The sequence below is a fragment of the Barbus barbus genome (genome assembly GCF_936440315.1).
Source record: "Barbus barbus genome assembly, chromosome: 25".
Taxonomy (NCBI): Eukaryota; Metazoa; Chordata; class Actinopteri; order Cypriniformes; family Cyprinidae; genus Barbus; species Barbus barbus.
Window position 1 is genome coordinate 25,742,672 of NC_136753.1, and position 23,842 is coordinate 25,766,513.

The 23,842-nt window shown below is 36.6% G+C and overlaps 3 protein-coding genes across 5 annotated transcripts; 2 read left to right on the top strand and 1 right to left on the bottom strand.

Moving 5' to 3' along the window:
- Window positions 1–3,584: 3,584 nt before the first annotated feature.
- Window positions 3,585–13,518, top strand: LOC306844468 (monocarboxylate transporter 1-like). Its single transcript, XM_079376625.1, has 5 exons — window positions 3,585–3,815; window positions 6,003–6,245; window positions 11,062–11,205; window positions 11,370–12,164; window positions 12,577–13,518. The coding sequence occupies exons 2-5, from the start codon at window positions 6,029–6,031 to the stop codon at window positions 12,804–12,806; spliced, it is 1,386 nt and encodes a 461-aa protein (XP_079232751.1). The 5' UTR covers window positions 3,585–3,815; window positions 6,003–6,028; the 3' UTR covers window positions 12,807–13,518.
- A 447-nt stretch (window positions 13,519–13,965) lies between these two features.
- LOC306844538 (uncharacterized protein) lies at window positions 13,966–21,586 on the top strand. Of its 2 annotated transcripts, XM_079376755.1 has the most exons (32): window positions 13,966–14,218; window positions 14,305–14,431; window positions 14,528–14,609; window positions 14,700–14,743; window positions 14,901–15,065; window positions 15,161–15,228; window positions 15,308–15,381; window positions 15,500–15,558; window positions 15,674–15,740; window positions 15,859–15,932; window positions 16,108–16,216; window positions 16,300–16,394; window positions 16,500–16,684; window positions 16,838–16,905; window positions 16,996–17,057; window positions 17,138–17,254; window positions 17,338–17,442; window positions 17,560–17,663; window positions 18,269–18,386; window positions 18,475–18,545; window positions 18,639–18,720; window positions 18,808–18,870; window positions 18,952–19,014; window positions 19,207–19,323; window positions 19,411–19,521; window positions 19,619–19,711; window positions 20,008–20,133; window positions 20,216–20,353; window positions 20,471–20,539; window positions 20,617–20,724; window positions 20,843–20,926; window positions 21,014–21,585. In XM_079376755.1, exons 2-32 carry the CDS (start codon window positions 14,306–14,308, stop codon window positions 21,152–21,154), a joined length of 2,988 nt encoding a protein of 995 aa, XP_079232881.1. In that variant the 5' UTR covers window positions 13,966–14,218; window position 14,305; the 3' UTR covers window positions 21,155–21,585. The 2 variants fall into 2 exon arrangements, with proteins under 2 accessions (XP_079232881.1, XP_079232882.1); XM_079376756.1 differs by lacking the exon at window positions 20,216–20,353 and having other exon boundaries at window positions 21,014–21,586.
- LOC306844539 (uncharacterized protein) lies at window positions 20,564–23,834 on the bottom strand. 2 transcript variants are annotated; one of them, XM_079376758.1, is made up of 4 exons: window positions 23,562–23,834; window positions 22,388–22,907; window positions 22,132–22,293; window positions 20,564–21,826 (listed from the first exon to the last, which is right to left on the bottom strand). In XM_079376758.1, exons 1-4 carry the CDS (start codon window positions 23,739–23,741, stop codon window positions 21,588–21,590), a joined length of 1,101 nt encoding a protein of 366 aa, XP_079232884.1. In that variant the 5' UTR covers window positions 23,742–23,834; the 3' UTR covers window positions 20,564–21,587. The 2 variants fall into 2 exon arrangements, with proteins under 2 accessions (XP_079232884.1, XP_079232883.1); XM_079376757.1 differs by having other exon boundaries at window positions 20,716–21,826; window positions 22,132–22,296; window positions 23,562–23,815.
- Window positions 23,835–23,842: the final 8 nt, after the last annotated feature.

The window sequence follows — 23,842 nt, forward strand, 5'->3', positions numbered from 1 at the left end:
TGTGACAGTAAGTAATGAGAATGTCTAAGCTGTAATGTGTGATTGAGATGCAGGTGGCCACGAGGAGACAGAGGAGTACCACCTCCCCCGCATCCCAGCGACACACCCGCACCTCAAAACCCTACCTATGTGTTGGTGTGATGGAGCGGGAGAAGTGAAGCCTTAGGGATGGGGAGGAAAGCATCAGAGGGGGCAAAATACCCCCCCCTTTGGAGCCAGCTCCCCCGCTGACCCCCATAGGCACCCCCATTACCCCAAATCTGCCCAGGGCGGGGGGCCCAGGCCCATCCAGACCAGGGCCCATGGCAGCCCGGGGCGGCCCACCAGACCCCACAGCAGAGGAAAAACTACCCCACCCCATCACTCATTCAACTCCCAGACTACATAATACAATCTTCTGTATTCTAAGTGCTCTTTTACTTTTTTTTGTTTTGCTTTTAAATCTTATGTCTGTGATCCTATTTTCATTCCTTCTTTAGAGCTTGCAGAAAATAAATGTCATTGCCTGCAATTACTGATGCATGTTTAAATGCTGTGCATTTTACTGCAAAACTCTGAAACGGACCAATACCAGACCCTTTTTTTCATTTTATTGAAATGCAGTGGCATATTGATATATCAACCTATCCCTAACCCTATGTATAGTAAGTGATATAGGTAGTCACAAAATCAGAATGACTAGTAACAGGAGATGCATGTATACTGTAAATACCAGTTATAAATGCCAATCTGTCTGTTCTCTCTAGATGTTTATAGCAGGTGTTCAGGTTTAAACGATGTGAAAGATATCAGGAGTTGTGAAGACATAGCAGATTGGAAACTGTAAGCCAAGACCTCCTAGACCAAGATGCCAAGGCCGCAAGACTGCAACTCTGAGATGGTACTGATGGTGAGTAATATAAAATCCTTAATGCTTCTTAAATTGTCACTATATTAGTCAAATGTGTTTCTCAAGTGTGATGACAATTAACCTCAGTGTGCACCAAAGCTAATTAGAAGCTGTGAAGTTCAGAGTCTCCCCTACTTTATCTTAGCCTTTAGCTATGAAATGTCACACTTGACGGTCACAGCAGCAGAAACCTGTGGCATGTAGAAAATAGATTGAAAAAGACAATCAGACTGGTGGATTGAACCTCCTCTTTTCTATAAGCTCCATATATGACCCCATTAGGAGTGTCACGCAGCACTTCCTTTCACATTAAACCTTGATGTGTTGAACAATAGAGACCTCGACAGGAGAGCATTGCCTCATCTATTCTTTCCTGCCTTTTGGCATGTTTATTGTGACAGCTGTTTTTCTCCACACAACATGCATGTTTCAGCATGAATGTATGTCCATCAGATCTTATGTTGTTTGGGTGTAGGGCTGCAAACACCTCAAAAAAGGCCACAATTGCTCCTCCTGCAGTTGGCCTGGGTGCAAAGCTTCCTGAGAGGAAGAAAAAAATCTATTGATGTCAGTTTTGTGGAGGTTTTACTACGCAAAGCAGAGAGAGTAAATATTTTGGCTTGGTGTCACGTCCAGGACACAGTCGCTCTGAAATGAAAGTGAGTGACTAGGCCTTTGAAAGTCACAGAAGGGAATTGGGAAGAACGTGTTTTACGGTTTGACTCTGCTGATGCATGGAGCTGAGCATTTTCTAGTTTCATAAAAAAAAAATAGAGTGCAGTTTATTCTCGCTTGGGAAATATTGCTTAAAACATTGTCACCTTGGTTCTTTGATCCCTGGCCTGCTCGTTTAGAATGAGAGACAATGAAGGCTCTGCAACTTAATGTTGATTCATTAGTTCTGTATGGTTACAATTTAGATGTTTCAGTTGGAATTGGTGAGCATGAAGACAATGTGAGTTTTGGGTTCCAAACATTCCAAACTGAGTTTAAAATTCCTCTTAAATTCCAATTAATTATTGAATTGAATTTGAATTTTTTTAAGGAAGTAGATTTGATAGATAGATATTGGGTCACCCCCTTCTAATGAACCTTTTCTATTCTAACATGACAGTGTCTCTGTGTATAAGGCACGATTCAAAAATACATGATTGATTCAGTCAGTGTGGAAGAACTTGACTGGTCTGCAGAAAGCCAAGTCCTAATCCCATCTGAACTCCTCTGTTGTGAATTTAAATGCAGACCTTGAGCCAAAAACTCATCACCAAACACCAATGACTTGTACATAACGGTACTGTCATTTTAGACACATCCAAAACTGTTGCAACAGAGATGGAAATACAATTTTTAAATACATGAATTATGTTTCCATCTTTGTTGCCACAGCCTTTGTCTGTTCTAAAGAAGGGGGTGTCCCAACACTTTTGTCCTTATAGTGTCTATACAAGTCATTGGTGTTTGGTGATGAGTTTTTGGCTCAAGGTCTGCATATAAAGACACACCAAAGGTGTTCAGCTGGGATCAGGACTTGGCTTTCTGTAGACCAGTCAAGTTCTTCCACACTGACTGAATCATGTCTTTTTGAACCGTGCCTTATACACAGAGGCACTGTCATGTTAGAATAGAAAAGTGAAGTGACATACAGCCAAGTATGGTGAACCATACTCAGAATTTGTGCTCTGCATTTAACCCATCCAAAGTGCACACATACAGCAGTGAACACACACACACCGTGAACACACACCCGGAGCAGTGGGCAGCCAATGCTGCGGCGCCCGGGGAGCAGTTGGGGTTTCGGTGCCTTGCTCAAGGGCACCTCAGTCATGGTATTGAGGGTGGAGAGAGCGCTGTACATTCACTCCCCCCGCCTACAATCCCTGCCAGCCGAGACTCGAACCCGCAACCTTTGGATTACAAGTCCAACTCTCTAACCATTAGGCCACGACTTGGTTAGTATATGTACGTATATGTATCAGATCAGTGTAACTCCTATAACCGATTTGATTTCGTTTTGTTTCCGCATTTATTTGATCTGGTTGGTTGTTGCGTCTAACATGGCTTATAGTATTCGTAAGTGATTCTAAGAAATTGCATCTAATTCTGACATTAGCCTTTGCACTGCAGTTATTTCTCTTGAACCGCATGGCAAAACAAGAAAAACCTCTTGTTCTGAGCATTTTATGCAATCTTGCACACAGATGTCAAATTACCAATTGTAAACAGTTGCTGTGCTCGGAGGAAAGGATTTGACCCTTAGGAAACTGTGTGCATGTGTAATGGTTTTTGTACGTGTCACATCTCATGCACAACTGGAAACGCTCATCCTTATTGTCAGTCATTGTTTTTTGTTTGAAAGACATGTATCGTGAATCAGAGCTAATTATAAATTACCATGTACACGCTGCAGGAAGTATAACAATGTCAGTGCCTTTTACTATATAATGGGTGTTTGTTGACATTGGATGCATTGACACAATCAAAAAGCAATGTATATGCTATCTCAAAGACCCCATATTGAAACCTGTATCCTTCAAAGGAGACCTCAACAGAGTCCTGAGTGGGTGGCTTAGACAAAGAAGAAGGAGGAGGAGAGCAGGGACACAAGTGGGCATGGCGGCAGACATCAAGGAGCCAATAGAAACCTATCTTGAATTCTCTGTAGACATTGGGGGCCAATAAGAGCTGCCCTGAACTCAGTTGAACAGGGTTTGACAAGGCTGACCATATCACAGGCCTGTAGAAGTTTCAACAGTTCTTTTTTGGTTTTTTACAGGCAGACCTCCGTGTTTTTCCTTGGGATTATTCACATAACTACAGACTTGCCTTGACCCAGACCGGTCCCTTAAAATGCTGCTCGCCATCACTGTGGAATAGAAGAGTACTTTGGACTATTTTATGCAGATAATTTATAGAGTGTTCCAGAAAGGTAGGAGTGCTTCTGTGTAGAATGTGTGATTCTAAGCTCGAATACACTAAAAAGTCTAGCTTGACGCCGTGTCAAGGACCCGTTTTACCTGTAAAGTGAATCATTTCGTTCTCACTTCCTTTTAAACCATACAGCACTTCAGTTGAAAGGAATGATATGCTCTGCCAACATGATCAAACTGTTAGATTGTCCAAATTCAAAGTGAACAGCCCAGTAATGCAATAATGGATAAATCAAAATATGTCTTCAATACAAAATTGTTTCAATGACATGATAAGAGAGCTTGTATGAATTCAGTTGCATTTGAAACTGTTTGACAATACCTTAAAAATACTATGTGCCCTTCTGGAATGTTTGATTCTGATTGGCCAGTCATCATGCAGTTAAATATTTTTGTATAATTGTATCAGGTTGAATCACTCCAGGGATTCATTGTTGTCAGCTTGGGGGTTAGAAAGAAATGAATACTTTTGTTTAGCAAAGAATGCATTCAATTTAGCAAAAGTGAGACATTTATAGTGTTACAAAAGATTTATAATTCAAATAAAGGCTGTTCTTTTGAACTTTCTTTTCATTAAAAAATCCTTGAACGAAAAATATTAAGCAGCACAACAATTTCTGATAATTTTAAGAAATGTTTCTTGAGCATCAAATCAGCATATTGGACTGGAATAATGATGCTAATAATTCAGCTTTGCATCACAGGAATAAATTCAGTCAAAAAAATATTTCACAATATTACAGTTTTTACTGTATTTTTGATCAAATAAATGCAGCCTTGGTTAGCATACAGTAAGAGGCAGCTTCAAAAATTTTACACAACCAAAACTTTTTAACAGTGGTATATTAAAATGATGTCTGTTTATTCATTTGTTTGGTTGTTGCTGTGTAATATGGAGGAGAACATACAGGCAGCCAGTCATTATCACTAAATAAACCTCTCCGGGGTGATGCAAGACCTTCTTTGCGTTGGAGTCCTGATCGCCTTGTCTGAATTAGTTTTGTGATAATGACTGCACATTGTTTTTTTAATGAGAAATTTGTTCTTAAAAAAACGATCTAGCAGCTAATGGCAAGGCACCCTGATGCCTCAAGATCACGCTGTCTGGGCTGGCAAAACAAATTCAAGAGCACATGTAGAGAGGCTTAAATGCCAGTGGGGGAAATAACCTGATATTGGTATAAGGTGCCTCTCTCTGACATAAACCTCTGATCCTCCTGAAATAATATAAGTCACATTTCCATTTTGGAGGGCATGTTCACTTTAAAAGCCTCCTGCTGTGGCTTTACAAATACTCGATGCGCTCAGTTGGGCTGTGAGGCTTTAATATGTAAAGGCACCATGACTCTTTATGTACCATCTACGTTTCCTTTGAACACAGTTCTACCACATGTATGCACAATGATTTCTTGCAGCTGTTGGATATGATTCATGTTTATTGATGTGTGATGCTTTGAAGTTACCTATAGAGGACTAGTTGTGCAGAAAATCTTGTATTTCCTGGCCATGAATCGAGGCATTAGAGATGCTAGCATCACTATTACTATTGCTCATACTTAGTGACAGGGATTTGAACAAACCCTTGGTATTAAATTTCAGCGCGTAACTCATTCCACACCACGTGTGCTTCTGACATGAATGTTGCCTCAAATGATGCGGTTGAGGAGATTTTCTGACTTTAGACATTTCTCACCTGCTGGGTAAATGGACAAGAATATCCTATAGAATTGCACTGAATGAGTGACATGGGCCATATCTAGAGACCAGAGTATTGTAAAGAGTCAGCAAACAAATAGCAACACACTGAAACTAACTAAGTACACTCTAGCATCATAGCTTCATTTGCACCAGCAAACACTATTAATAAATATGAAAGTTGTTTTCTTTAAAAAAAAAACAACTAAAAAGTGTAAAAATAAATACTTTTATTCAGCAAGGATGTGTTAAATTGATCAAAAATGACAGTAAAGTATTGACAAACGATGTTACAAAAGATCCTACTGACCCCAAACTTTTGAACGCTAATGTATGTTTCCTGTATGTTTTCTGTTGTGAAGTTCTTTACAGTTTATATTAGGTGACATCATTCAAATATGCATATGTTTTTATAAGGAGCCTTGGAGATGTTGAGATTTTGATGTCCTTTTTCTGTTTTTTTCCACTCTATTTTCCATGTTTCTTTACAGAGAGAGCTTTGTAAGCACCTGGCGCCATGGCACCTGCTGTTGGGGGTCCTGTGGGATACACCCCTCCTGAAGGTGGCTGGGGTTGGGCCATAGTGTTTGGTGCCTTCATTTCTATTGGTTTCTCCTATGCCTTCCCAAAGTCCATAACTGTGTTCTTCAAGGAAATCGAAGTGATCTTCCACGCCACTAGCAGTCAAGTGTCCTGGATCTCTTCCATCATGCTTGCTGTCATGTATGGAGGAGGTAAGCAGTGTCTTCCTGCATTTTCCTCTTTATCCTCCCCTTAAACCTCTCAAGCTCTCTTTACATGTAGTATAAAAAGTTCTGTCTGAATTCATAATGGTTTAATCTTGTTTAATAGGATAATTCTGTCCTTGGGTAACTTTTAAATCAAGCTGTTTTGTCATCCATTCAAGCCAGTGGTGAGATCATGGCGCAGGTAATGAAGATCCCGACACAGTTTATCAATAGATGTAGTGAAAGGCCCTTATTCATTTGAATTGTAGAAACGAGAGGCATGCTAGACAAGGCTTAGACATCAGCCACCGGCTGCTTTGCTGAGAGATTGAGCTCTGAATGGGCAACTCTATCTCCCTCTGGAGTCTTTCTTCTCAGTCAGCTCTTTATTCTGCAAGTGTCAGATGTTTTCCTTGGAGAGAGATGAGGAGATGAGACGCCTAACTCAGGAGGCACACAGACTTGTGATGACTAGCGTCAATAGCAAACTTGTCTCAGGAAGTGGAGCACCACCGAATGATGTCAGCACACTCAGACTAAACTGCATGTTTGCCTTCTCACGCTACTGAGCAAATTAAATGCAAGATAAAAAATAGAAACCATTATGGATATAAAAAATAAAGGTTTGAATGTTTCTGACAGTATGGTGTTACTTTTTGGTGACAACGCAAAAGCCAATTAGTGTTCAGTATGGTTTGCTTGTGTGCTTATACATAACCTTTAAAACAGGCAAAAATAAAGCAACCTGCAATTTGAGTTAAAGATTTAGTTTGAAAAATATATACTTTTTTTTTTTTCATTATCCTCATGTCATTCCAAACCTGTGCGACTTTGTGATCTGTCTTCCACGGAACACAAAAAAAAAAATTTTGTAGAATGCTAATACTCTTATTTTCCAAGAATACAGTGACTTGGGTTTGTAAAGCTCCAAAAAAGACAAAAAAGTTTCAGAATATGGATAAATTCTTTTACTTTTATTCAGTTTTCCACATGCTCTAAGGTAGAAATGGTTAAAATAATCCTTAAATTGTTAGTTCACCCAAAAATGAAAATTGTCATTAATCACTCACCCTCATGTCGTTACAAACTCGTAAACATATTAAGATATTTTTGATGAAATCTGAGAACTTTTTGACCCTGCATAGACAGCAACGCCCAGAAAGATAGTAAGGACATCCTTGAAATAGTCCGTGTGACATCAGTGGTTCAACCGTAATTTTATGAAGCCACGAGAACAAAAAAAAATGTTGAATAAAGTCTTTAGTTTTGTTATTCTATTTTCATCAAAAATATCTTAATTTGTGTTCCGAAGATGAACGAAGGTCTTACAGGTTTGGAATGACATGAGGGTGAATAATAAATGACAGGATTTTCATTTTTGGGAGAGCTATCCCTTTAATTACTTTATTGTCTTTTGTAATGTACAGTCAATTAAGTGCATCAGTATTGTAGACAATAACCCAAAAAATCAACTGATAAAATTAAATAAAAATTAACATTGTGGGACCAAATGGGTGGGTATATGATGTAGCATTCATTTTTGTCCTATATATTCATTTATTCAAAAATATATTTAAAAATGCAATTCATATGTACAATCACTTGACTGCACATATTTACTGATGAGTACTTTTCATTGTTGAATTAATATTCATTTTGATAATAGGAGTAAATATAACATTTTATTTTTGTTAGTTCAGGTTGTACAATGTGATTTTTTTCTTTCTTTCTTTTACTTGTGCTGTATGTCATTGACTCACATACTTCTGTCAAACTTGAGCTTTTATCCTTACATTTGTCATGAAAAAGAACAAGACGCTCGATCAGGATGTTTCTGAAAGATAGACCTTTCAGTTTATGCTGGTGGGGTTGACATTATGGCCATGAGAACTCATGGCATGTGAGAGGCACATGACTTTACATTTGACCTCATACTCCTACATGCCCCTTCTGGCCCAGCAGAGCTAATTCCCTACTGTAATGCAGGGGGCAAAACATAGCACATGACCCAGATGATCACAGAACCAACCACACGTGAAAAAATCCAGCAATTTGTTCTGACAACAATGATAAACAGAATCGCATTATGTAGTGCTACTAACATATTTGCAGGCAAGACATAATTGTGTGAATATTTTATGATGACTTATGCACATCAGACGTCTGCGTGGCAATATATTCCATATTCATAATAATTCCAAATATGCTCACAAGTAAATCAGAATGCCATTGTTTTAGCATCTAGTTTGGTGCTGGCCATGACTGGCATGTGTTTGATTCCCCTTTTGCTCTCATTTCCCTGAATACAGCCACTGTCTCACCCACAGTTTGCAGAGAAGTCTGAATGCCCTCTAAGCTAAATACTGTCAGAAGGTGTTTGTTTCTTTTTCATGGATGTGTTGTTTTGGCATTCTAGGCCAAGACATCTTCCTACATAGAGCTCTAGTGCATTTAAGCTTGTTGTCGGTGACCCAGAGAACACAGAGGTAGTTTGCCTGGAGCAAGAGAGGTCCAGATATTAGGATATTTACATGAATGTGGACTGATCTGATATATGTCAGGAGTGAGTTTTTGTTTAATGTCACCCAAGGGCTTAGTCTAATTCTTGATTATTCTCGTACCTCATTTAGAGTCACATTAATCTTATTTACTCTCATTTTAATACAAAGCTGCACAAGATGTAGTGATGCTTCCAAATTACCCTGGAAGTTAAATAGTTAAGGCTTACAATTAGGCTTTCTGCATCACTATAATGTCAAATAATGACTGTTTTCATACAGGTTTCCTGAGTACTTCACTCATCTTCCATTGATTGGTTAAATAGATAGCCTTAGCCCTAGCCCGACACCATTGATTGCAACAGTGTTTGCCATATTTATCTGGAATTCAAGCTGATTTGTAAGGAGCATTTATTTACATGTATCTATGGCTGAAGATTTAATGTTTGAAAATGAAGAAATTAAGACCAAAATAAGCTATAAATATTATTGTAATTTTACAGTTGTAATGTAAAATAAATTATCATGTTATTAAATTATTTTTCTTAAATACTCGTTTTATTTTTTACAGTGAAATATTACAGAAGTAAAATTTCTTGTTTTTATTTAGTAATGTTTATATGGACTCTAATAATAAACACTCTTATCAGCCAATCAGATTCGAGGACCAGAAAGAACTGTTTATTATTTGTTATTTTAATTTTAATATTATTTATATTTTTTTTACTGATGTATAATCAAAACATTTTGGCCAAATTGTGTAGCCCTACAAATAGCAAATCCGGATTTTATTTAATTTTTATTATTTTTTCTTATCAGAAAAATCAGATTTTTTCCCCTGAATATATCTACTTCACCATTTTATACTGAGCCTGAAAGCTCAAATCTGTTGAAAGTACTGGTATTAGTAGTTGCTGTAATGCAAACTAGGGCTTGTACGTGATGCTAATGAATCTCTGCATTTATAAATGTGTTAATATGTTCTTTCGTAGATGTTCGAAGTGACTCGCTCCCCCACTGTATGAGGTGGATTAGAAAGGCAAACAAGGCAGCCTATTGTACTGAGAGGCTGAAGACGTGCAGGCGCTCACCATCACTCCCTGGTTTTCACATGATTAGCTAGGCTTCCTTCCTACATTCATGATAAGATTTGGACTCAGTACACGGAAGCCTTAAAAACACGCACGTAACTGGAAATACCTTTGGGATCCTTGTGTTTGCTACTGTAGGGTGGTATCACAACACATTAGTTTGGTTTGTAAGGACTAAAGTTTGCCATAGGGCGAAACGTATCTAAATTATTATTTAGTAGAGCACTTTAAGATTGGTCTTTCAGCCTCTGTTGTTCACAGGTAACATATTTTGCTCAGTTAGCTGGATGATGAAAACAGCAAAATCTGCAGTTTGATGATTACTGCAGTAATATGCAATGTCAAATTGTATTGTTCTTCCCCACAGAGCTGCAATGCCCTCTCCTGGTCTGAACAGAGACTATCACCTTACGTCATGAAAAATCTAAATTTACCCTGCTTATTGTTTTAGTATACATTCCTGGTGTTATTGTGAACAGTTCATGTGTGCATGTTATTTCAGATAGATGTTTGTCTTCGTAATCTTTTATCATAATGTAATAACATGCTGCCCCTCTGAAACAGTGTTCCTGTGATAGGCCAGACCATTTTTTTTTTCAACCCCACTGTTTTCAATCCCATCAATTCCCAGTGGATAAAATCAAGTCTTGTATTAAACTTCCTGATAACTTGGAATTGGGTGTTGCTTGAACCATTGTTCTCTTTTACTATTACCATGATTTTTCATCACACGCCACATATCTTGTAGTTAATCTCAAGCTTGCTTTTCAACAACACTGTTATCTCTTTGGTAAACAAGTACACTAACTTTAGATAAAGTCATAATTTATTATTTTATATATATATATTTACATTTCACATAGATATATATTTTCATTTTCACATTGAAGTGGTTTATGATTATATCACTTTTTTTTAAGAGTAATATAATATTTTTAGATTTATTTTAAGATTTAAATCTTAAATATCTGGATTTTATCAAAAATTTAGTAATATCAAAATAACAGTTTTACTTTATTAAGATGCATAATGAGGAATAGGTTAGGGCATTTTCTCTTTTTTTCTTTATATATAGATCTGTTTTAGTTTTAAAAGCGTTCTAAATGCTATAAATCATTATATATATATTTTAAATGTTTTCTTTTAAAACAAAAAAAACGAACTATTTTTTGGCTTCAGTTGCTTTTGTGCAAATTCTGACAGGTTTTTTTTTTTTTTGCATCTCATTCCCAGGTCCTGTCAGCAGTATCCTGGTCAATAAGTATGGAAGTCGACCTATTATGATTTTAGGAGGCTGCCTCTCTGGAGCAGGGCTCATCGCTGCCTCTTTTTGCAATACCGTCGAAGGCTTGTACTTCTGTATCGGTGTGGTGGGAGGTATAATTAAAAACAAATAAGATTTTTTAAACATACACCATTGCTCTTATCCCATGCAATTTACAGTAATAGCACTCCTAGTGATGTTACACTCTTTTGACACATTTTAATATCACCCAGGGGACCTGTTTTAATTTCGAACTGTGTGTTATAATGTTTTCCAGGTCTGGGACTGGCATTCAACCTCAACCCAGCTCTCACAATGATCGGCAAATATTTCTACAACAAACGCCCAATAGCTAATGGTATCGCTATGGCTGGTAGCCCAGTCTTTTTGTCTACTCTTGCTCCCCTGAACACCTGGTTCTTCGACGAGTTCGGCTGGAGAGGGAGCTTCTTGATCCTAGGTGGACTTCTGCTGAATTGTTGTGTAGCTGGATCACTGATGAGGCCCATTGGGCCAAAACCCCAACCCGCTGTTAAAGCTGCTAACGGTAATAGCGAAGCCAGAGAGAAAAAGAGCGTGATGGAGATCATCAATGGTTTTATCGATCTGACACTCTTCAAGCATCGTGGCTTCTTGCTTTACCTGCTGGGTAACGTGGTCATGTTCTTCGGCCTCTTCTCTCCCCTTGTGTTCCTCAGTAATTATGCCAAGAGTAAGGAAATTCCCAAGGAGAAGGCGGCTTTTCTGCTCTCTGTCCTGGCCTTTGTAGATATGGTTGCACGACCTTCAATGGGAATAGTCGCCAGCACGAAATGGGTGAGACCAAGGGTGCAGTATTTCTTCGCCGCATCCATTCTCCTTAATGGTGTGTGCCACCTGCTTGCCCCTCTGTCCACAGACTACACAGGGTTTGTGATTTACGCCATCTTCTTTGGGTTTGCCTTCGGCTGGCTGAGCTCTGTGCTGTTTGAGACCCTCATGGATCTTGTGGGATCTCAACGTTTCTCCAGTGCTGTGGGACTGGTGACGATTGTAGAATGTGGGCCAGTGTTACTGGGGCCTCCTTTACTAGGTGAGTAGTTTTAGCATACCAAATAACAAAAGGTATTTATCTGAAACTAGTAAAGCCAAAATGTAGTTAAAAAGTTTTTTTTTTTTTTTTTTTTACCAAAAATGACCAGTCACATGATTTAAAATAAACTTTCCTTCATGCATTCAGATAAATTTTAATCTAAAAAAAACCCTCCATGAAAACACATTAAACATGCAGTCCCAGAAGAAAAGACTTCTGCGTGCCTTTGCAAAATTAAGATGCATAATGAGTAGATTAGGGCATTGTGCATTATTATCTTGCAAAGTTTTGTGAGTGAAAGCAAAAGCATGACCTACATTTAAATCACTTTTTTGTTGAAAATGCATTGATGGATTCTACTTGGATCACTTATTTTTATTTTATTTTTTATAATAATTGTCTGCATTCACAGGGAAGTTCAATGACATCTACCATGACTACAAATATACATACATGGGCTGTGGAATTGTCCTGCTGGCTGGCAGTTTGTTTCTTTTCATCGGAATGGGCATCAACTACAGGCTACTGGATAAAGAAGCAAAAGAAGAATCCAAGATAGCCAATCTGCAGGAGGAACCTGGCAAAGAGGTTGTAGAAGCACTGAAAGCACCTGATGACAATACTGCAGAGGATACTGTGTGACAATAGCTGATCCTGGTTTTATTCTGGGTGATTCTTACATTTCTGCACTCTCTACATCGAGGATCTGATTACAGACATCAATCTTGGGCTATTCGCGTCACTGAGGCAGTGATGCAAACATTTCAGTGCCTTGCATGAGCACATGGTCGTGCAATTTATATTTTTATTTTTAGAATTTAAGTTTAGTTTAAAACGTATGCATTTACTGTAGGACAAGAACTGTGGCCCTTATTTTGGGGCATTTTATGTACGCTGAGAGTGGGAGAGAGATTAAATCAGTGAATATATGAAGAATTAATCTGCAAGAAACAAATGTTGCCCTCTAACAAAAAAAGATACTGGAGTAATGGGAAAGCAGTAGATATGCAAATACTGTCTCGTTGAATATATGCACAAATTAAACATAATTTGGTAAATATTTTCCGAGTTTCAACAGTTAATGTATTGTTTTGTCAGTATCCATGGACAGCATCAGCTTTTGTGTATTTTTGTGCATGTGTGTCTATGTGTGTAGTCTAGCAATTTAGTGATAAAAGATTATTTACTTGTTTGTAAACACAAAAGCAATTTGTGTACAGCATAATGGGAAATTGTTTGTTAAATGCCAAATAAGTTACTATCAGAGTTGGTTTAAATGTTTGTCATTTTTCTGTTGCAAAATGGTTCAAATAAAAATTATTCTCATTTTAATAAAAGTTTCACATCTCCTTTCAAGTGTTGGGGTTAACCATGGTGTTCTTTTGATGCAATTCTACCTCCTCTTTTGCAAAATGTTCATCTGACCTCTCCATTTGATATTATTGAAACTTTAACTCTTAGTTGGATGCACCTTTCAGAAATGCGACAGGCATGTTAAACCATGCTTTAGGAAATAACTGAATAAAAGAAGACAAAAAACTGGCAGGAGTGTATTTTTACACCAGTCTGAAAATACCATCAGGTGAAAGTTCAACGCCTTTATGTTGTATTGGGTCTCTGCGGGGAGTGAATTAATGTAAGTAATGTAGCCTACTTTTGAAACATGTTATAGAGGTTAATGCTTGTCTTATAATTAGCATTCATCATGTATTTAAAAAAAAAAAAAAAACAAGAATGTATATAGAAAATTTCTGGAGTAGCCTACCGAATTTGAATCTGCCGCTCAAACCGTTTTAAATCTGGGTCTCGTGAGGCACACCGTTATGTAAAAACCGTTGGTCAGCGGAGTCGTAACAAATATAAACATTTCCAGAAAGTGCTAGAGTGGTTTGCTTAAAGTTAATGAAATATTTATCAAATTCAGTTTAATTACACGTAGTTTATAAAAGAGGAAAAGTAACGTAAAAGTAAAGGAATTTCTACTAACGCTAAGTTACCTTTACTCAACTGCCTCAACTTTCGACTTGAAGTGTCTCAGCTAACTTAATAGCTAGGTTAGTGTCTCAAAAGGGAAAAACTCAACAATAAAACTATTCGGTATACAGTTGAGGATTTTTGAAGTGATGTATTTACTCCACAGCATGCAAAAACCTTTCAACTTCAAACTGCTGGTGCCCCCAAGAGCCCATTTGAATCCAGTTTCTGCAGTAAAGCCTCAGGAAACAGGCTTGTTTGAAGAAAACTCTGTTTTTTCTCCTTCAAACCAGGTTTGCAAACTTGTAAATTCTCTGTTTGTGATATAATGTTGCTAAACTGCTGTGTGAACATTTAAATGTAGGATGATACGTGTATTTTGTTTGTAGATTTACAACAAGTGTTCAGATGTGGAGATGAGCCTGCCATTTCCATCCAAAATGGTGCTTCCTACGAAGACATCAAGAACTGGTAACATTTATAATCTAAATAGAAAGTTGTACTGTAATGAATAGGTTTCAATGAAGTAAGTCTATTAATCCTGATACTTTGTTCTTACAGAGGGCATGAAGAAGGCTGCAGTCATGCCAATGGAAAAGGAGGAGGTCAGGTTAAATGCTAATTTCATCGTGTATTGTAGTTTACTGCTATAATGATTATTCATTTTCTATTATGGTTGAAGGTTCTCATTATGAATTCAGTGAAATGCATAATGTCAGTAAATCTAAGCAGTTTAATAACCGTTTTGCTTTTGAATTACAGACATCGTTAAGATCCAGCCAGCTGTACTCCAGATTGCTTGATGAAGCTGAGAAAATCAAACTCTGGAAGTTCAAAATAGATTCTGAGATTTCACAAAAAGACAGGAAGCTTCAGGAGAACAGAAAAACCATTGAGACGCAGCGCAAAGCTATTCAAGAGCTTCAGGTAAAACCAATTTGCAGGTAGTAGATTTATTTTCATTATTTATTTATTTTTGTCTGCTTCACTAAAGACAGAATTATGACTTATGTCCTTTGCAGTTTGCAAGTGAAAGTCTGAGCATGAAATTAGAGGATCAACTGAATGAGAACGAAGATCTTAGAAATAAGTATGTACATCATGGGTAATTTTTATATAAGCACACATATTATATTATATTATAATTCATTATATTCTTTATTATGCAGAAGCAATGCAACCAGAAATCTGTGTAACATACTAAAGGACACATTTGAGAGATCTGCTGAGAAAATGAATCTGTGTAAGTGTTAGAGCATATTATAATATATTATGTCATTTACTGTAGCTTAACACTAAATATGTTAATTCATTGACAGTTATTAGAGGACAATAATGTGTTTTTTATTTTACCTGAATAGTTGAGGCTGAACGGGAAGAAACTCATGATCTGTTCTTACAGAGCAATGAGAATATTCAGGTAACTACTTTATTTAGTTATTTATTTATTTAAGATGGATGCATAATTGACAATAGGCCGAACCCTAGATTAGGACAATCCTTTTCATGACATAATGTAATTTGTTCATTTGCAGAGGATGGTGGCAGCGTTTGAAGCTCTTCGGAAGCAAGCAGAAGCTGATCAGCAGGATATGTTGAAATGTGCTCATTTTTGTTATTTATTTTTCTAATTATTTTTAACTAATTAAGTGAATTCATTTGATGCATATAGTGTATTTGACACAATGAAATGAAACATTATTTTGTTAAAATCCTACAGTAAGAGAATGCCTTACTCGGTTTGAGGATCTTAAAGTGCAGTTGGAGAGTGAATGCCATGTAAAGGAGAAAGAGGTTAGTGCCTTTTCCCATGAGCCTAACAATTAACGCATTCAGACTGAAGGGGGCAGCACTTGCTTGAATAATATTGATTTTGAAAGACCTTGCATACAACACTCACCTCTCTTTGTGTTCTTGTTGTGACTAAAGCACATGTGTATTTTGTGTTGCTTGACTTTGACTTGTTGAGGTTGCTATGCTTCAAGAAAAAGTCCAAGAAAAAGAAAACAATCTCAAAGATGTTTCTCTAAAACTCAAAGAGGCACAGCAAAGCTGCAGTGTAATAGAGGAGTCAGCAGGTAAGAATGCATGAAACATTTGCATCAGTATTTTCTTGATTAATTTTCAAAAAGTCATTTACCTTCACTTTTGTTGTTTTTAGGGAAACATCAGAAATTACTTCAAAGTGTTACACAGGACCGGGAGGCACTTGAGGAGAAACTCAGGTTGACAGAGCAACTCAAATGGGAGATGGAGGTTTGTCCTTTTGCAAGGTCTTAATACAAATGTACTTACTTACTTGTAAGGATAGTACATAACTAATAAAATAATTCATGTTATACATTGTATTGCTGTTCATAGGAAAACCAGAGAGCCCTAAATTGCAAACTGGAACAAAGCAAGGAGAACCATGAGAAAGTTCTTCAGAAGAAAGACGATGAACTACAGGAACTAAACAATATCAAAGAGCAACATTCAAACCAGCTTTCAGAGATGGAGCTGACAGTGAATTCTTTGCAGTCCTCACTAACTTCTGAGGTACAGAGGTATGTTAAAGAGGTTATATCAGTACAAGACCTAGCATAATGTTTTGTAAATCTCAAATCATTATCACAGAATTTTTTTTTTTATTAAATATTTAATCAAGAACTTTAAAAATGTATTTAATCTTTTATTAAATGCTTTCTTTGGGTTCACAGGGCACAAGACCTTGAGACAAAGATAAGCTCCTTGGTGAATGAACTCAGTGACAAAAATACTGAGTTAGGTGTGTTAAAACTGTGTATGGTAATGAATAATGATATTTTTGCATGCTTAGTACCGTTCTAAAATCATTGGTTACACTATCTTCATGCAGAAGTTATCAAGGGGCAGAAAGAGGACCATAGCAAGCAAATACAGATACTCAGAGATGAGCTGGTTCGTATTTTCTTCTGTTTGAGCATTCACATTCTTTGAATTGCAATCATGAAACCAAGCTCATAGGGTTTTTGTAACAGGATGAGAAGTCAAACTCACTCTCGTCTATAAAGGAGGAATTAAAGATAAGGGAGGTTCAGGTATTCCAGCTTATTGCCTCGCTTGAAGAGAAACAAAGTGAGACAAATAATTTGAAGGTGAGGAAAAGGTCTTTAAGCATTCATCAACATAGTAATTTAAGTGCTACATGTGCTTAATATCTAACAATCACTCCTCTCAGGATGAAATGGAGAGTGTCAGCACAGAAAATAAAAACATGAAGGAAGCCCTGACAAAAGCTAGACTTGACAATGAAGAGCTGCAAGAAGTTGTAGTTTTAAAAGAGGTCAATAAGTTTATATTTTCATTATATTACAAAGCATGTGTATTTATTTGAGCTTTATGATGAAACATGGTCAAATAACTTAAATACTCACATTGAATCTGTACATTTTTCATCCAGGCTAAATTAAAAGAGGTAGAGGAACAATTGTCAGGTGCTTTGGAGAGCAGTTCTAAATCATCAGAAGAGGTAGAACGATTGGAGAGGGACATACAGCAGCATAAGTAAGAGCATCTATGACCTGTTTGTTTTTATATCATTAATATTTATATCTCGGACAGAGCCACTCATGTTCAAAAGTATAAATGTAAATGTGTTTAGCTATTTGCTCCTCTAATTTATTGCTTACTGTTTCATATACTATACAGATAGTGTAAATAGATAGATGGATGTGTGTTTCGAGTTATTATATGTGGAAATAAGAATGTATACAAAATTTTGCTAACTCTTTAGATTGGGACCAATTCTCACTATTGACTATTATAGTGGTTTATTAGTACCTATAAAGTATTAATGCCTTATTCTGAATGACCATATTGTCCATCCCTTAATCCTACTCCATAAATGTAATAACTATCTTACTATCTATTAATAAACTGTAAATAGGAGTTTACTGAGGCAAACCTCATAGTCAATAATTAGTTAATAGTAAAAACTGGTCCCCAAGCTAAAGTGTGACCTAAATTTCTTATGAGAAAATAAGCTATAAAAACATTGTAATGTTCATTTAAATCTCATTAAATGAAGTATTTTGGCCATTTTGCTGTTGTACCATTGAAATCCATTCAATATTTTATGGAAAGCTCTTCTTTTCTTTTCTTTCTTAAAGGGAGAAATATGAAGAGCTGATATTGAAGTTTAATGACCTGCAGATACAGAAGGACACCATTCAACAACAGGTTGATAGTGGTGCTTTAGAGAAGAAAGTCCTTCAGTCTCACCTCATGGTTTGTAAATTAAATCAAGTCTCTGTATGTTGTAAATATGACAAAAGAGATCCTCAAATGCTGTATGTTGTGGTTTATTTCTTTACAGGAAAGCAATGCAAATGCAGAAAGAGAGAAAACAGAGATAGAGAAACTTGAGAGAGAGAAACAACAGCTTCAGTAATATTAGAAGAGACATTTGTCTTGTAACATTTCAAATTTGGTTTTATTTATTGTTCTATTTTGTCTTACATGTACAATTTCATATTTCAGGGAGCAGGTGGATATTTTATCTGCAAAAATTGCTGGGCATGATGAAGAGAGTAAGAATGTTCAGCAGCAGTTGAAGGAGAATGTGCGTTTTCTTTTTTACTATTTTATTATTTTAGTTGAGTATCATCTCATGTATCTAACAACAATTCCTGTTAAATCACCCCAAAAGGGCAAAACCGCAAAGCAGGAATTTCTGTTAAAAGACAAACAAATCAAAGCACTGGAGTCAAAGGTAAAAAACCATATTGTGACATACATTACACAGTTGTTCTCTATGCTCATTAAACACATTTTTAAATGGATTTTTTTTCAGCTATCAAACACTAAAACAAAACTAGAGACCAAAACAAAAGCTCACGAGGAATGTCTAAAAGAGGTAGATCATTTACTACTATTTTTCTGAGTGATCAAAAAATGTTGAAAGAAGTTTGTTAAAAGTCAACATGGAACAGGATCTTGGAAATGTCATCCAAAATTAATTTCATTTGTGACAAGTTGTTACACTGCTTTCTCATAAATTTGAAGTAAAACAGTGGTCATATAACAGTGTTTGACATGTTTCTTGCAGATAATTAAATTGAAGGAAGATTCAGAAAGTATAAAGAAGCGTCACGAGGAGGAGCTTCAGAAAATAAGCTCTGACCTCGAAGACAAATCAACATCAGAGGTTCAACTCAACCTTGAGGTGAATTTTTATTTTTTTCATCAAATGCTATAACTGAAGAATTAATTCAACTTGATGAAATAATTTATTTATTTATTTTTTTTGTAGGTGCAGAAACTGAAGCAAACTGAAGTGGAGGCACTGAAGTGTAAAGATGACACAGAAATCAAATGCCAGCAGAAGATATCAGACATGGTTGCTTTGATGGAGAGGCACAAGGTCAGTATTATTCTTAAGAAGTGGCCTCTGAAATTATACAATATTATCCGTTTTTGAGCACTTTTTATTCACTTAAATGTTGTTCTTTTCTTGTTAGCATGAGTATGACAAAATGGTAGAAGAAAAAGATGCAGAGCTGAGTGAAAAAAGGATGAGTGAGGCTGAAGTCAGTGCAAGCAAAGCATCTCTGGTAATTATTTTACCTTTTTATGTCTGAAGACATCTTGCAATGAATATCCAAAGCTTGAAATGAATATCATACTTAAAATAACAAAATCTTTAGATACCTGAGATGTTAATCATAGAGTCCTTGGTCCAAAATATGGATTTATAAATTCATTGGAATTGTTGATGCTGAGTTACCATTGTGTCCTTGAGAAGTTTAATCCAAGGTTGCTGTAGCAGCACGATTGTCATTTTAGTAGATAATGTACATATTTTGGATATACGAGTCTCTGCTAAAAACCAAATAACCGATAAATTTAGGAACTGGAGCTGTCTCATCTTCAAGTAGAAAATGAAGAGCTTAGACAGCAACTTGAAAAGTTCGAAAGAGAGAAGATGGCCTTGAGGACACCAGTCTCATCTCTTGAAAAAGACACACTTCAACAGGTGTTGTATATTGTCATTTGAGATACCATAAATATATATGGAAATTTAAAATGGACAATGCAATATAAAAATATTGTTTTAGACAAAAGAAATCAAATCAAAGAAAGGAAGAAACAAGATCTCTAAAACTCAAAAAACTAACATCACAAAGAAGGCTGTGTATGAACTTTTAAATGAGGATGAAAATGAAGCATCAAGAAATGCATCTTACACTCTTGCTGTAGGTTTTTTCCCATTATCTTTGACCATTTTGTTCATTCTTATTCTTCACATCTATCAACATTTGTTTTGTGTGTGTTTGTCTTTTTTGTTTGTTTGTTTTTGTTATTGATTCAAGGGAACGGCGAATAAAGACCTTCATACCCCATTATGGAGCAAAACGACTAAAACAACACCTCAAATAAAGGTATGGGGGCAACCTGAACTCTTTGATTCATCATTTATCTTGAACATTTATATGAGCCAGTTTGTTTTCCACTTCAGTCATTCAGAATTCGCACACCACCCACACCTGAGATTACAGGGTCTTGGAAGGAAAACTTTCTGAAGCTGGATCCAAAATCAGACAACTCAGACAGCAATGACATACTGGTAAATTTAATCTATTTACATACCATTGGTATTGTGCTATATACAAAAGTTTTTCAGTGATCTGCATTTTTATTTGCAGTCAGTTTTATTTGGTTTGTGTTATTCTTAATTCCCTTAGAGTTTCTCTCTAAGACCTGTGAAATCAAAGAAACCTATGCAACCAAAAGAGGCAGACACAGGGGGTTTGGACATGCTCGAGAAGGTAAAAAATAAAATTTGATCAGTTTTGTCCCAATTTTATACCTTTATGTTCTTGTTTTGACTGTCATCATGTGCAAATGATGTACAGATGCAGAGTTCTTTTCCATGCAAGTCTCCAGGAACAGTGCTGAAACTGGCTGCAATAAAGAGAATGCGAGATGCTGGATGGACCACCGTTAGCAATTCAGATAAGAAGAAAAAAAAAGTAACAGACAAAATCTTTGCTTAAAAGTATCAAAGCATCAAAAAATTTGATTATCCTTTTAAAAAAAAAATAGAGTACACATACTCTTAAGACAATAGCTTTTGATTGCTTGCAGTTTCTACTGATGCTTGATAGAAGTATATTTATATTATTTATTCTACGCTCTTAGTACACAGTTTCTCTATATAGCATGTTCAGTTAAAATACAGTATCTTAAAATGTTTATCAAAAATGCTGGTTCCTGGTATTGTTGGTTGCAGTTGTGTTTTACACATATTTGTATTTACATTTGTGTTTATCTGTTATGTTCACTAATTTCATTACTTCAAAAGTTCAGTTTCTAAGTTCAAAAAATGTAACTGTTTTTTCCCATAGAAGCTTCAAGAGAAAGTATCATTTACAGCTCAAAAAGTTTTTTTTTCTTTTTTCTAATAAAAAGAGGTTTGTTGCTGAGATCTTAAGGCTCTTGGTCATGTTCATGGAATGTCTGAAAGGTGGAGGTCTCATGGTCGAATGCTCTGTCTTGATCCTCTCTCAGAAACTCCAAGCGGAACTGAGTAGGTCTGGAAGCAATTCCAGATGCGTCTGTCTGGAATTCTTCATTCTGCACTGTCATGGTGGGGTTGTAAATCTGAGGGCCATCATAGAGCCCTCCTGAAATGACCAGCGTGTCATCTGGCAGTGCAAATGGCTCACCTATGAAAGGGAATTACAGACAATATCACCATTCATAGTGAATAGTAAATATTTAATCTTTATGATTACTGTAAACTAAATGCTAGATTAAAATGCTTTCCCATCGCCCATGACTTGACGGCATGATGTTGGAATTGGCCAGACAACTTTATCAGGCTTTAACCTATTTCTAAAGTGTTATGAGTGGTTGCTAGGTCTTTTAAAAATAATTTAAAAAAATAATGGTTACCTTAGCAAACACCACCAATAAGATCATTCATCATATTACAAGGTCGTATTAGTTTTAACAGATAAGATTTCCTAACCTGTATCTTCATTTTGGAGACGGCGGTGAGTGTATTGGACACTTCTCTCTTTGCTCCTGCCGAACTTGTACACAAAATGTCCCAGAATTACCAGAAATATTACACCAAGTAGAATGCTGAACAAAATGGTCAGAGATTTCTCTGAATGATTCAGGCCACCATCTGCTTTAAAAAAAGAGGTAAGAGTAGTTAGGCAGGGTAAACATATTTCATTATTTGGTTTACATTATTAATGCAGGGTTATGCTCAGACCTACCTTGAGATCCATTGATGGAAGTTGAGCTGTTTTTAGTTACAGCAGTAGAAGTAATCGCTGTGGATTTGGTCTCTGCCGTAGTGTTTGATGTAGCACTTCCATTGCTGCTACGAGTGCTGTTGTCTGTAGAAGTGACAGCTGTTGAACTGATGTTGAATGTTGAGGATGTGGCTGATTGAGTTGTCTGAGCATTTTCTGTTGTGTTTGGCTGCCCTACTGATCCTGTTACATTACTTTGGTTGGGTCCCAAAGTAGTGGTCGGGGTTGCCTGGGTTGTCAAGTTGTGAGTTGTTGCAGTATCATTGTGTGCTGAATAGCTTGTTGAATTTGAGACATTATTTTCTGTGTGGTTTCCTGTTGCATTCAGAGGTGGAGCTATTGTAGTTGTCAAGCTTGATGGTGACACATTGGTCCTTTGTGCATTGGTTATATTATTCAAGACAAATGAATATAATATTAGCTGGCCACATACCAAAAGCTGAAGAGTTAACACACCCATAACTGTTGCAACTGCTTGCTCCTTAAAAAAAAAAAAACATATACTAAATGTAAGTCACAACAGGTCAAGAGATAAGACGTACACTTTCATACAGCGCATGCCCTAATTCAGTGCGTTTTATCTGTATGTGGTTTCCTGTTAGGCGCTTGCAAAGTTTCCATTTATCTAGTAGTTTTATTTCTGGTAAGTAGGTAGCATCATGACTTCCTTTGTGTTTTATTATTTAAACAATGTTATTCTCTTCTTTACCAAAATACCTTTTTTTGTACTAGACATTTGAATTAGTAATACATAGAAGAACACATACAGAAAGTTAGAAGAACATATTATGTCTTCTAATGTCTAAAATGGCGCTGACATGAAACTGAAGACAACAAAGCCACATGGTTTTGCATAGGCTAAACAAACAGCCATGAGCGACCCATTTTATAAATGTCACCCATCACAGATTTACCCTAATAAAGTGGCTTCCTATAATTGAATTGTTTTGCGGACAATTCTGTTGTATTTACATCCAGTATACATTATAGTTACAAGTTATAGTTAAAAGAAACTAAGTCTGCTCTTATTTCTTTATCTCATCTTGTTTTCATTCTGCTACACCTTCTCAATTGTGTAGTTGTTGTAGTTAATATAAAAACAGAATTAATATCGGACAACAAGAGCAGAACTTACCTGCAAGCTGAAAGAAACAGTGGTAGTGAAAGCAGGAAGTGGCTGGCAGCAATTATTACACTCCCCCACCTGCTGCAGGCTCCGCTCTTTTTCCACTCCCTGAAGAAAACAGCTCGGCTCCACGTCAAACAAACAGGTAGAGTGGGCCGGCCTTGAATGACTGACTTCCTTTACCGGCATCGAGGAGGCAGGTGTTCAGCCCTCGTGTAACCCAAGTGTTTTTAACCCTTCACTCTGATGCACTTGTTTGATTTGAGTGGTTACTTCCTGAGTGATACTTT

Coding starts and splice junctions, on each gene's coding strand:
- LOC306844468 (XM_079376625.1), top strand. CDS start 6,029: ATGGCACCTGCTGTTGGGGGTCCTGTGGGATACACCCCTCCTGAAGGT. Junction 11,206..11,369: donor CTGTATCGGTGTGGTGGGAG/GTATAATTAAAA, acceptor AATGTTTTCCAG/GTCTGGGACTGGCATTCAAC. Junction 12,165..12,576: donor ACTGGGGCCTCCTTTACTAG/GTGAGTAGTTTT, acceptor CTGCATTCACAG/GGAAGTTCAATGACATCTAC.
- LOC306844539 (XM_079376757.1), bottom strand. CDS start 23,741: ATGCCGGTAAAGGAAGTCAGTCATTCAAGGCCGGCCCACTCTACCTGT. Junction 22,908..23,561: donor CTGTTTCTTTCAGCTTGCAG/GTAAGTTCTGCT, acceptor TTTTTTTTTAAG/GAGCAAGCAGTTGCAACAGT. Junction 22,297..22,387: donor TTCCATCAATGGATCTCAAG/GTAGGTCTGAGC, acceptor CTTTTTTTAAAG/CAGATGGTGGCCTGAATCAT.
- LOC306844538 (XM_079376755.1), top strand. CDS start 14,306: ATGCAAAAACCTTTCAACTTCAAACTGCTGGTGCCCCCAAGAGCCCAT. Junction 15,933..16,107: donor GCCATGTAAAGGAGAAAGAG/GTTAGTGCCTTT, acceptor TGACTTGTTGAG/GTTGCTATGCTTCAAGAAAA. Junction 19,015..19,206: donor ACGAGGAATGTCTAAAAGAG/GTAGATCATTTA, acceptor TGTTTCTTGCAG/ATAATTAAATTGAAGGAAGA.